The sequence below is a fragment of the Haplochromis burtoni genome, unplaced genomic scaffold (assembly GCF_018398535.1).
Source record: "Haplochromis burtoni strain Fernald_Lab_line unplaced genomic scaffold, NCSU_Asbu1 Contig_211, whole genome shotgun sequence".
Lineage (NCBI taxonomy): Eukaryota > Metazoa > Chordata > Actinopteri > Cichliformes > Cichlidae > Haplochromis > Haplochromis burtoni.
In genome coordinates this window covers 98626-112168 of record NW_024582572.1, presented here as the reverse complement: position 1 = coordinate 112168, position 13543 = coordinate 98626, and the positions used below count along the sequence as shown (strand labels likewise).

The 13543-nt window shown below is 41.8% G+C and overlaps 1 protein-coding gene across 5 annotated transcripts in view; it reads right to left on the bottom strand.

The window, feature by feature from the left end:
* Positions 1-361: 361 nt before the first annotated feature.
* LOC102295912 (tyrosine-protein phosphatase non-receptor type 7) overlaps positions 362-13543 on the bottom strand; it is a 17760-nt gene continuing 4578 nt past the window's right edge. For 3 of the 5 annotated variants that reach the window (XM_005936568.3, XM_014338174.2, XM_005936570.3), the window contains 10 exons: positions 9757-9923; positions 9393-9573; positions 8588-8672; positions 8417-8496; positions 5889-6026; positions 4955-5155; positions 4135-4331; positions 2165-2278; positions 1995-2079; positions 362-1089 (listed from right to left, as the gene is read on the bottom strand). In XM_005936568.3, coding sequence (XP_005936630.1) covers positions 982-1089; positions 1995-2079; positions 2165-2278; positions 4135-4331; positions 4955-5155; positions 5889-6026; positions 8417-8496; positions 8588-8672; positions 9393-9573; positions 9757-9863 — 1296 coding nt within the window. In that variant the 5' untranslated portion in view covers positions 9864-9923 and the 3' untranslated portion in view covers positions 362-981. Of the gene's footprint in view, positions 1090-1994; positions 2080-2164; positions 2279-4134; positions 4332-4954; positions 5156-5888; positions 6027-8416; positions 8497-8587; positions 8673-9392; positions 9574-9756; positions 9924-11512; positions 13467-13543 lie in introns of those variants that run through there. The other 2 variants (XM_005936567.3, XM_042226406.1) reach the window with 2 other exon arrangements.

The window sequence follows — 13543 nt, the reverse complement described above, 5'->3', positions numbered from 1 at the left end:
CTGATGATTCACTTTGAACAGCTGGCAGCTGAAGGAATTTTGAATGCACAGCAACACCAACAAAAAATCATTTCTGATGTCAGGAGGTGCGCTGTTTGAACAGAAGAATGTTACATCTTTTAATATTTTTGCTCGAAGGGCTGAAGAAGCATTTTTCTTCAGCATACCACCCTCATCTCTGGACACAAGGGCCCTTACATGTTTACCTGCTGTCCAGATATTTCCATAGGGTGTACTTACTTATTCACAGGACTTTATTGGAAGCTTAAAACATAGAATTAAAATATTTAAACTTTCTGAAAAAAATGTAATGCAGAGCTGGTCGGCTGAATGTGTCCTTTAAAAATTGCTGAGTGAAAAAGTATTTATATTCATAATTTATTGATCTGATTGTTTTATACACATTAGTCTCTAAAGGAGATCAAAAAACAGCAGATTTCAACAAGGCTCAAGAGGTGTTTTTGTTTCATAAATTAACAGAATGGGTCAAATAATAAGAGAGAAACATGGTGATCCAATGATTTCTGATTGTCAAACATGCCACTGCTGATGTGACAAACTGTCCTGGTCGCATTTCATGAAGAGATCTATGTGATTTGTTTTGATACCCTCAAATGTTCTGACTATTAAAACATGTCTTCATACTTAGCAGGCCGTATTTAGAGTTAAACAAATAAATGTGTGTGGTAAATAGCTGCTCGAAAAATACCACAGCCAAGCCAATGAATATTCCTGCCTTATTTTATTTAATTAGTCTGATTCAGTCTCAGTCTGTCATGAACATGATGCTTTTGATCTTCTAATTATTCCTATTCTCTGCTTGTTCAGTCAAATTGGAGCCAAACACCAGTTCTTTGGGGCCCCTGTAGGATCCTCCTTGTCCCCCTGCTGGTGCATCAGTTCTTTAAGTTCTGCTGCTGCTGGCGTCTTTCTCCTCGCTTCTCCTGGACTTCTCTGAAGACACTGCTGGTTATCCAGGTTCTATGAGATCTTCCTGTTCTGTTTGCTGTGTAGCTCGAGGTTCTGCAGCTGTATGCTGACCTGGTCCTCTGGGTTCTGCTGGCTCTGAGGCAGTGTGCCAGGCTGGTTCTGTAAATATTCAGAATTGGTACACTGTTTACAACCTCAAACCAAAAATTACAGACGCAGCTGTTCTCTGATGGCTGCTGTGGTTCAGGTGATTAAGGTGCGGCTGATGTTACATGTTTCATTGCTAACACACAAACTGTTGTTTATTTGGATTCAGTTCCAACCACATCATCCTGCCACCACAGACATGCACCACAGCACCAACTGTTGATGAAAACAGTCCCCACCAAGTTCTAACTATTTTGGTGCAAAGCGCTGTGCAGCAATGACTGCATATATTAACACTAGGCAGCAACCTGTGGCTGCAGCGCCAATAATGGCCACTCGAGGCTGGCTCTAACAGTGTGCCAATCCCCACAGACTGTATGAACAGAGTCAGTGTGGAAGTGCCTTAAAGCTGCATTTCTGGTTGTTTACAAGACTATGGCTCCCGTTGCACTTACTCAATACAGCTCAGTACAACTTATCATGTCATTTGTGGTAGCAAATACACTTAAAAAACAGGCTAAAGTAGGGTATGCTCACAGGCTTGTGATGGACAAGCCTGTGAGCCTATAGTGTCCTTCAGTATCATGCTTAGATTCAGGCACACTCCCCAGGTCTAGTTTAAAAAACTGTGCCCCAACTAGTGGGTCACACCGCCACGATTGACTCCATCTTTTATATACAGTCTATGATTTGTCGCATAGGGTACATACCCGACAACAACACCAGGACCCCCAAAAACAGTATTTATAGTTGCTGCCACTCAATATGCAATAAATCTACAAACACATTTAAAGAAGGAAAATCTGAAAACTAGACTTTTTGAATGATCTGTTTGTTGTTTTTAGACATTTGTATAAACCACTGGGCTCAGAGCTGAAGGCCACAGGCAGCAGTCTCGGCAGGGTGCTGCTGTGTACCTGTTTCTGCTGCAGCTGGGAGCTGTACTGGGCCAGTGTGGAGTACAAGAACTGGTACTGCTCTGAGGTCTGGATCATACCGCCCCTGCAAATGAGCAGACCACAGGTTTTAAACATGCAACTGCATGTTAAAGACGGACTGCAAAGGAAAGAGAGAGGAAAACACCCACCTGTCGAGTCGAAGCTGACAAACTGTCTCCAGGACATCAGCTTGCCCGGTTTCTCTGAGCTGCTGACAGCCGATAGTGCTGGCTATAAAACAGCCTGTCCGCCCGATACCTGCACTGTAGAGGGGAGGACAGGGGAGATGTTAGGAGAACAGCAGTGTAGATTTAGGATGAGTATTGTATTCATCCGACTCATCCATCTGTCTCATCAACACAAAGAACAAAATGTTGATCAATCAAATAATAATCAAAGTTTTCAGAGCTCCACCTTTGGATGCAGTTCTTACTTGAGAACAGGAAGAATTACAAAGATTGTCTTGTGACAGTCCTACGATATTCAGCTAAAAAGCGGCTAATGTGGAGGAGATGATAGGGAAGGTTTCTAGAAAAGTTGGTAAGATCCATGACCTTTGTGCTGACTTTTCTTTGAACTCAGTCACAGCAGATTTATTTACTCTTTGCTCAGAATCTCTGGTTTCTGTGTGCTTCAGTCATGCAGCAGCATATTGGTACTCAAAGACGTGTGTCAGGTCACCGCAGCCCCATCGCTTTAAACTTTTATCTGTCCTCTCTGCTGTGGTTGGCTGCTCAGTCAAGGCAGCCACCCCTGCTCTCAGGCAGGAAGCAGCTTTCGACACATCGGCCGCGGCTCTGGTTTGACACATCGCAGTCTGTTCACCCATAACCATCACGCTGCTCTCAGCGGATGTATTTCAAGAGTGGTTTATTGATGCATGTTTTAACTTCTGTTTATGGTCCTCACTCTCCTTTATGTACACAATGTATTTTATATTTTTACTGTATTATTTTCTTTTTGGATTATTGCAAAGCACCTTCTTGTGCAAAGAGGTCTATACTTCAGTTTAAAAACATGTTCCTGAATGGTCACACAGCTGCCTTGTCGTCAAGCACAAGTAAACGTAAAGTTATTTTTGTAAAATTAGTTTGTAAATCAGTAATGTTTTGTGACTTTATTTGAAGCAAAATTTTTTGCACACAAGCTTTTATTTAGAAAATTCTTTTGCCCTTCCAGGGTGGGACTTGTTGCGTTTATTTCAGTGCAGGAGAAAAATGAAACTGTAGCTGGTTAGCACTTAGTTCTCTTTTACCAACGTTGTTTATAAAAACATGGTGCAATGATCAACTTCTTCATTTTAATGCATAAACAGCATAAACAGCTGTTCTGTTCTCTTGTGACTTTTTCATAATGAGATTTAATTGGCCAGTGGCCTCTTCTGTGGAGCCAGCTCCCAGTTTGGATTCAGGAGACAGACACGATCTCTACTTTAAAGATTAGACTTAAAACTTTCCTTTTTTAAGAAACGTAAAGTTAGGGCTGAATCAGATGACCCTGAATCCTCCCTTAGTTACACTGCAATAGACCTGCTGGGGTTTCCCATGATGCTTTGAGTGATTCTTCTTCACTCACTATGTGTTCATACACCTCTCTGCATTTAATCATAAATTATTATAAATCTCTGTCTCTCTTCCCCAGCCTGTCTTTGTCTTGTCTTCCTCCACTCATTGCTAACCAATCACAGCAGATGGCCCCGCCCCTCCCTGAGCCTGTTTCCGCTGGAAGTTTCTTCCTGTTAAAGGGAGTTTTTCCTCCCACTGTGCTTGCTTGGAGGGGATCATATGGTTATTGGGGTTTGGACTCTATCATTAAATAGTCTTTTCTTTACTATGTAAAGCACCTTGAGGGGACTGCTGTTGTGATTTGGTGCTATATACTAAATAAAAATCAAATGAATTGAGTCGTAGCCACTGGAGCTTGACAGCAGATTTTATTTATTTGGCTAACTTGTTTATTTCTCTCAATGCTGTGAGCAAAATGAAGCGAGAGAAGTGACGCTTTAGTTGAGTAAGATATGACACCTGTCTGTGTTTCGTCAGGTAACGTGAACTAACCAGAACCAATTTTATCCATTTTGAGAAAACACAATTTTTTTTGAAGGAAAACTAAAACTGACCTGCAGTGGATGATGATTGGTCCAGGGCTGGAGGCGGGCGCAGAGACTTCCTGAGAGCTAGAGGGCGGCACAAGGGACTTGCTGTACGTCTCCACCTCTTCCACCAGCCTTAGATATGGAGCTATGCATTGTGGGATATGATGGTCAGGCCAAGATGTGAACCAGTAGTGTCTGACGTGTCGACACTCTGAATGGAGCTGAAAGCACACAAACACACAGTTATCAAACAAAACCAGGTGCACAGACTCAGGTGCTTCTGTTGGTTTTATTTTGGAAACGTGCATTTATAATAAAGCACTATTTTATTTCTTCCTAAAATTTAAAAAGGTTTTAAACCTTAAGTAACTAAACTTATCAGCAAAATGTGAATGAATTGTTTTTTTATTTGTTACAAAGATGTTTTTGTTAGACTGACAAGGAAACCCACATGGAAAAGAAATAGTAAAAACTTTAAAAGACGTAATTTCATTTTCACTGATCATGATTCTGCTTTAGTTCCCTCAGCTACTTCCACTCACTGCTATGAATGTACAAACCTAATAACATCTTCTAGAAGCTTTAAGAAGCTGATAAAAGCTTAAGAAATATTTCATAAGTCTGTAATCAGAGTGGTTTCACCAGAAAAACCCCCAAACACCTCTGCAGATGTCTAATCGGTCCATCTTTGTTTAACCACAAAGCATTTAAGCAGTGCAGCTTTGTAGAGCAGGACTGCAATAACATCAGTCATCCATTTAGACAGTGATCTTAAGAAATGACAAACATTTAAAACATGGCTTCATCTGGCTCATGGAGGTGAAATCTGCGAACTCTACTGTACCTGAATCTCCATATCTGTGACCGTGAATCCGTCTTTCTCTCGGCTGTCTTTCACTCTGATAAGGAATCTGCCGATTTGTCTCGTCTCTCCTTCCTCTTCATTTTCCTTCTCCCTCTGCCCATCCTTCTCCTCCGTGTCTTCGTCCTCCTCCTTTACCCTCTTCGTCCTGTCTCTCGGCTGTGGCCAGTACACCTCACATTTCTTCAAACAGACAAACAGCCAAGTGTTCAGATCCATAATCAGATGGATGTAGCATGAATGCACAGCTCAGTGCACAGTAGAATACAAGAATAAAGTCACATTAAATGGAGTAGAAAATATACAACATAAATATATATAATAAATATAATAAATAATAATAAAAAGCAGCTTTCTTTAATGGACTCTGTACATCATGTTTACTGATGAAAGCTGGCCTGCCAATCACCCACGCAGAATTTCTTAATACAGAGGAAGCTGCGTGAGTAAACATGCATGACTAGAACTGTGGTTGTTATTTTGTGCGATATCTGTGTTGTTGTGCAACAGCGAATTCAGCTGCGACTTCTAATTTAACGTTGTCACTTTAATCAATCTGAACCTTGGTGAAAAGGCGCTGCTGTGCTCCATCTTGAATACAACGGCTCCCAGTGTACTGACAGTCCACAACAATTTTGGCTGCTCATCACTCAGGCTACCTGACAGATGTGGTACCCCGTGAGGTCATCCTGTTCCCCCAAAATAAAGTTCAGGTTGAACTTTTGACACAATGGAGGAGATCCAGTGAAATGAGGACAACCAGGGAGTGTCTCAAGAGCGACAGCAGTGCAGAGGAGGGTGTGTCGCTGCATAATGTCACTACTTCAGTTTGTTTTTCCACAAATTTGCGGTGCAGCACAGCTATTACACAAAAGGATGAAATGAACACAGGGAAACAACACTTGTGTCTCCTCACCTCGTTGTTCTCCTTCAGCCTCGTAACCATGACGATGATACTGCTCCTCTCCTGCCACACCATGTCCCAGAAGTCTCCCACGGTGTGCACCATGGGCCCCTGGGTAGCGATGTAGGCCCTGGGAGCCCCTTTGTAGCCCTGCCACATAAAGAGCATCAAATCTCACAACAATCAGTCAGTAAACTTTCTCACAGTATAATGCTTTACTCTGAGGTCAATACCAGGACACTAGAACCACTGGAGGTTCTAGTGTCAAAAATGTAGGTATAGGAAGGAAACATTTAATGATATTTTGGAGGAAATTGAGACTTTAGTTGTCAGATAAAATAAAGAGAAAGTCCACAGAGTTCTGTACTTGTGGTAGAGACATCTAGGGGACACCTTTTCAGCATCGTAGCTGCAGCAGTTGTGTCTTTGAGACAAAGCACAGTTCACCCAGCCCAGACGTCACAGTTTAAAGCATGTTTTACATCCTAATTTCTATTTTAGTGTTCTCTGTTTCCATCTCAGCTCTGATTAGGTGACTGACAAGCGCATTTGCTGACTTGTGGACCGGGCGTTTCCAGACCAGGCTTGCACAAATCAACTATGAGGTATTTTCCAGCAGAGCTGGATGCACTCTGACCGTTTTCTTTGTGTTGTTTCATTTCTCAGGTTGGTATAAATGGATGCAAATGCAGATTAAGAAATGTCACTTGTTGTTTTTGTCACACACATTCATCATATCCCCTAGACTTCTAAAACCACCCTGGCCTCACAGGGCAGGAAGTGAATGATTCAGATTCAATAACAACTGTCAAGGGTCCAACCAGCACGCCACCAAATATAACAGGAGTTTAACTGAACGGGCAGATGAATGAAGGCTACTTTTTACTTGTTGTTGCACATCAGCAGAGGCAGCAGGTGCTTCATGAAAACTGTCAAAAATTAACAACACAGGCGCACACTCCACAAACACACACAAATTGAGCTGAGGCTGCACAGTGTGAGGGATGCGTGGGCCGTAAGGGAAGACAGGGGGAGGGGGAGTCGGGGACATGTCACTTCCTCCCTCACTTCCTGTGGTTTTCCTGGTTGCAAACTCCCACGCTGACAAACCGACGGCTCATATCTGAGTTTCTGTTTGTTTAGCTGTCCAACACACACACACACACACACACACACACACACACACACACACACACACACACACACACGGGAAGACACCCACGCAGAGTGACAACGCTGTCACACACTCTATCAGCTTGTTTCCTTTTTAATAAAACCCTGAAGGAAACATATTTTCTTTTCTGTCACTTGACTCATTTAATCCAGGACTAAGTAATACAATGAAACGGCTCAAATGAAAGAAAAGACATTGTTACTGAACCTGAGATCTCAATGACAGTATCTATTTTCAAACAACTTTATCTGCAGTACATTTTTTCAAGTATAGATAATAAATATACACTCGTAGAAGATGCAGCAGCCCTGAAGATGACAGCCCAGACTCTGACAGTGCAAGCCTTTAAAAGCTCCTAATCATCCCAGCACAATTTTAGAGTTAGGAGAAATGTCCAGGATTCAGTTTCTCTCTGCTGCAGTACGGCAAGGATCAATGTGATAAGGACCTCTGACACGTCTTTTTAAACCACCATGAGCCTGATTTAAAAAGCCTCTTAACCGTCACTTTCTGTCTTTTTTTCTGTTTTTAGGAACAACACTGGAAATAAGCCATGGAAATTTCATAGGGAGCAGCCATCGGAAGATGTGAAGGATGGACATAGTCAGCAACAATATGTTTATGTTTATGTTCTTTTTGCCAAATTCTGACCATCCAAACGTTGCAGCAGAAAACATGTCGGCGGTCTCATTAGACCAAGCAACCTTCTGTTTTCCAGAATACTTAATGTGGTCTTCTGCTGCTGTAGCCCACCTGCTTCAGGTTTCCACATGTTGGGCATTAACAGATGTTCTTCTGCGTACCTTTGCTGAAACGTGGTTATTTGAGTTAGTGTTGCCTTCCTATCAGCTCAAACCAGTCCGGTCATTCACCTTTCACCCTGAGAACTTCCACTCACTGGATGTTTTCTCTTTTTATGACTTTTTTTTACTCTGTGTGTGAAAATCCCAGTATTTCTCAGCAGTTCCTGAAATAGCTGCCATATTCAAATCCGCTTAAATGACCTTTCTTCCCTATTCTGATGCTCAGAATGAACTTCACCAGATCATCTTGACCACATGTCCAGATCCTTCTTTCCTGTGATCCTGTGGCTTAGATGTTTGCTGATGAGTGTATACTATCAATTTTTATTTAAATAAAAAATATATTAGTTCCAGAAAATATATCACACTTTTCATTTTCATTAAACCATTAAAATTAGCAACTAAAACCACAAAAGCACAACATGCTCATTTGTGCTGAGACAAAAAAGGAGATTACAGAGACCTGATGTGGTCGGTGGGAAAGGCCCACCTGACATAGAGTGTGAGATGACAGAAATCTGTGGGGTTAGTTGACTTGGTAAGAAATAATGTTAGACTCTTACCCTGATGTAGTTGGCGTTGATGTAGCGATCAGGCCCAGGTTCATCGTCCGGGTTCCTCAGGATCACTCGGCTCTCAGGGTCTAAAGACAAACATACAAATAACGCACGGTGATAAATGGGAATAAACACATCAAGAGCTTTTCTACTGAGGTGAGACGGACAGTAACTGACTGGGGAGGATGGTTTTGTATCGGTCTTTCATCATGTGTCCCGGAACATCGAGGTCAGCAGCATTCACAAAGTTCGGAGGGATCTTCTGTTGGGGAGACGGGAATATTAATGAATGTTAAAACTGTCCTGAAAGTTGGAGAGTTTAACAGTCTCAGAAAGCTATTCCATACCTGCTAGAAAGCACTAATTCTGGAGTAAATGTTCAGGATTTTAAGGTAATTGGTGGATCTGATGTTTTCTAGATATCATAGCTTTGCTTTTGTACTGCAGGTACATACAGTCAGACAAACAGGAAGGAGAGGAGGAAGGTAAAAAATTTCATAGACATTTGTTTTTAACTGTTTTGGGCAAAAGACTCCAATAAAGACTTCACAATATGAGCAATTTGAGGGGTTTTCCATTGTCCATGACAGTACAAAGTGCAACACAAAGTGATTGTGCTTCACTGTGTCAAAACCTGAACTTTTCAGAAGTTTCAGAATGCAACCCCATCATCCTGAGCTGATGAGCCATCTGCAGTGTTTATCTTTTACAGTGAAGACTAATATTCAGCAGTGACAATCATCAACATGAAAGTTGGGCCAGTTTAGACTTTGACACAGTGCTGCTTGTAAGACATGAAGCAAATCACAAATCTACTGAAGGTAGACCTAAAAACAGAATCAGCAGTTACTGCTGGCACGTGTTACATGCACAGCAGGAACAGTTCAAAGTCCTGCAGATATTTAGTTTGTTTCACCTCATATTTCCCTTTTGTCTCTGCTTAATTTTAATGTGTTGAATGTTTGCAATGTTTTGAGTGTACCTGGTACTCTACATTCAGCGTATTTGTGTCAATGGCAGCTTCCTGCAGCAGCGTGTGTGTGAGTGGTCGTGAGGAGGTGTGAAGCAGCTGAAGCCACACCTCCTTTGGGGTGGAGACAGAGCAGACAGTCTCCACCCCCAAAGTGTTCACATCCAAAAGGAGAGACAAATTAGAGCCCCGCCTGCAAAATAAGAAAACATTCAAGAGAAAAAGATGATTTATAGCAATTTTAAACTAACTAAAGAAAACATATATTCAGAGTTTTAACAAACACATTTTAGTCACAAAAGTGTAAATTTAAAAAATGACATTTTTAGAGGACTGAGGGTTTTAGAAAGCAAGATTATGCATAGTTAATGCTCACCTCTCCTGGAGCCGGACTGAAGCTTTGCGAGGAGGTGTGGTCAAGGGTGGGGGTGTCACTGGTTCCTCAGCAGGAGGGGAGGCGGAGTGCACTGCTGACATGCTCATGGTGAGTATAGGTGTATTTCAGTGGTTGGGTCCTCCTTATCTGCGCCTCACCACAGCATGCTGCAGTACAGAGAGAGAAGGAGCTTTAATATCACCACATCATTTAGTTTTTCAGTAACCAGGAAGCAGGATAGGCTGGCAGAGTGATCGTGCGAATCAGAGCTGCTGATAACCAATCAGCAGCCACTATGCTCAAGCGTCACTGCACCCACCAAAGTCTGCTGAACTCTGGGAAAGGAAGTACACACTGTTTCTGAAGTTAATTTTTAGTCTAAACTGTAGATAAATGATTTTTTCTTGTTTTTCTGTAAATGTGTAAAACTGCTTCACAAAAAATTAAGACGTCACAAAGGTGATGTTCCAGTGTAAAATCAGCCAGTGAGATCTACACAAAAATGTGAAACAGGCTTAAGTGACTTGCCAATACAAGTAAGAAAGATTGAGAAAGATTGCTGACTGGGAATTACGTTTAAAGCAACGCCAAAATGTTTTAACCTCTGTTTTCAACCGTGGCGTGAAAAAAACAGCGTGTTTTGATATGAGACACAGAATATAAACCACGAAGAAGACAGAGGCTCTCTTTACCAGCCTCAGTGAAATAAACATTGCTGGAATTTCAGCTGTTTTTTGGTAAATGGTCTGTATTTATATAGCGCTTTACTAGTCCCAAAGGACCCCAAAGCGCTTTACATATCCAGTCATCCACACACACATTCACACACTGGTGATGGCAGCTACATTGTAGCCACAGCCACCCTGGGGCGCACTGACAGAGGCGAGGCTGCCGGACACTGGCGCCACCGGGCCCTCTGACCACCACCAGTAGGCAACGGGTGAAGTGTCTTGCCCAAGGACACAATGACTGAGACTGTGCAAGCCGGGGCTCGAACCGGCAACCTTGCGATTACAAGGCGAACTCCCAACTCTTGAGCCACGATCGCCCCACTTTTATGCAAACTGTGAACCCATTTTTACATAAATTTGCTTATAAATGACTTTCTGTGAGTTCACATCCACTCTTAGTGCATTATTACTATTAGACTGATGATCCCGATAACTAATTGAATTTCTGAATAGATGATCATGCATCTGGTGCTGCTTCTGTTGTATGCCTGTTAGTGTTCTGCTCCTGTGCATTTTGGATCAGCAGTAGTTATTCTTGGCTCTAGTCTGGCGAAGATTCAGGTCCATTTTGCCTCTAGCCCAACCTGGTTGAGTGACATCATCAGTCTAGGCACGTCAGGAAGAAATACGGAGACATTAGCAGCTTTTATCATGTAATTATGGTCACAGTAACTCAGAATGCATCATAAGAGAAAAATACTGAATATGACTCACGGGCCTGTAGTACAACAGATATTTCCCACTGCTTTTTATAACAGCTAACAATACAAGCACTGTATGAAAAATCAAGCAATAATATCTGAGAACCTGTATTGTCATTGTTATTACAGCAGAATGCAGGCAGCATAAGATGCATGACCGTTACAGCCCCATGCTGAAACATGTGGCTCTGCAACTGCATGACTTAACTGTATACAATTAGAGAAGCTACAGTGCAAAAAAACTGAATAAAGCGGCATTTTGGCATTTCTAAGCCTTTTTGTTGTGGCCAGTTTTCCAAAAACAGAAAGTGTGTTTGCACTCACCATTCTGTTCCTCTGTTGCTTCTCAGCTTCACTTTAACTTAAATTTCTGTTCTGTTTTGCCATTCAGGAGTTTCCAAACAAAATAAGAAGATCACACTCCACGTGTCGCTGCTGACAGCCCTCGTGATCGCAACAGTTCGTTGTTGTCATCTGACATGCTGAACAAATTATTAATGTGATGATGAGGCAGCGCTCTCGTCAGACGGAGCACAGATCTGCCATCAGTACCCGACAGACGAGACCCGATGAGCGCTGGTAGCAAACTCAGCCTGAACCCTGATGAAGTGAAAACAAGTGTGTGTAAATAAGTGTGTCTGTGTTTGTGTGTGTGTGTTGTCACTGTTCAGTGTGTTTCCACATCAGTTCGGACCTGAAACGTTTCAGCGTGTCTCCATCGGAAGAGAGTTTCCTCATAGCAGGAAGTCAGCACGCCCACACTTACTCAACACACTCATACAAACACACGCCTCAGTCAATAGACTCAAACATAAAGGCCAGACTTACATATATTACTATTTTGATTTTTTAGACTGAATTGAACTTCACAAAATGTGTTTCTTTAGAAAGCTGCAGAGAGTTTGTGCTTGATGCTGTTGTTATGCAACTCGATCATGAGTCAAAACTACCACGAGCTTAGCAAAGTTTGGATGATTCACAGAGATGCAATAGACACATTAATGGGAAACACAGCAGGCTGGAATAAACCAGAATTACAAATCAACACGTACGTTATCTGTGCATTCACAAAACTGGTTTAAGTTCTCAGAAGTGCTGTTTAACAGAGAATCAAGATAGGAGTTAGATGGAAACGGACAATCGAGTTTCACCAGATTTTCATGGATGTCAAACATTCTCGTCTTGCTGTAATGAATTTTTGTTTTCTTTTTGTGCACGGCTCATTTGGGCTTTTACCTAGAAAACAGTAAATGTTATAAGAACCCCAGAGTGCAAACTGACAATAAGAAAAAATGCATATTAACGCTCTCTGGCTGCAGAGGCACCTTATCTCTTTGGTTATGGTTTAAGTAATTCTGGATAATCAGTAATAAATAGCAGATATAAAAAATGGGTTTAATGTTAGGGAGGTCCTGAGTATTTGTTCCTCTGTGCTTTAATCTGGACCTCGGGACAGTTGGGGGCATTTTTTCAGCAGACCTCAGGGATCTTGACATAATGTGTAAACTTAAAAGATCACAGAGGCAAGACGGTGCAAACCCATGCAAACTCTGGCAGTTGGTGGAGGAACTCCAATATGGCGGACATGAAGTCTCGCTTGCATCTGAAAATTAATAACTGTCCCGCAGCATTTTGGACCAGCTGCAGTGACTGACTGACACCTGAATAAAGACTCTTAAAGTCGAGGTGAAATGAATGCACAGCTAACGCTCTCAAAGTCTCTGAAACAGCAGAAAGATTTCATTTTTGTGAGTAGCTGGAGATGAAAGAAGCTAGGTTTGATGACAGCATTCACGTGTTTGTTCCTCGCAAAGTGCTTTTTATAAACGTTTAAAGAACCGAGGTCACAGAGGTCAGGAAACGTCTGAAACATGTAAGTTTGACGAATATGCAAAAAATCAGGAACAGCGAGGCGACTTCACAGCTCTGCATAGTTTCAGGTTCCTGACAAAATGAACTTGTTATGCTGAATCGTGCAAACGTCGGGATTCTTCTGTCACCTAACTAGAAACCTTCAATGTGGCAGCTGGAGGTGATTTTACTACTTCCATATTTCTGGGTACATTTTGAATGCAGCATAACATGCGAGTTGATTTATATTTCAAAATCTGCAGTTTTAAAATAAATGGTATTGAGTGAAAAGCACTTTGTTTATATTTGAAGTATTTGGAGTAAAAGTGCAACGCGCCATAACATAAAGATGCTAAAGTATTACATTACATTCCTCTGCTGGTCCTATCCATTCTGTCATCCAATCATGTCGAGGATTGTAAGTTAATTGTATGTTAGTCCTACAATCCACACACACACACACACACACAACTATTAGACTGATGATCCCGATAACTAATTGAA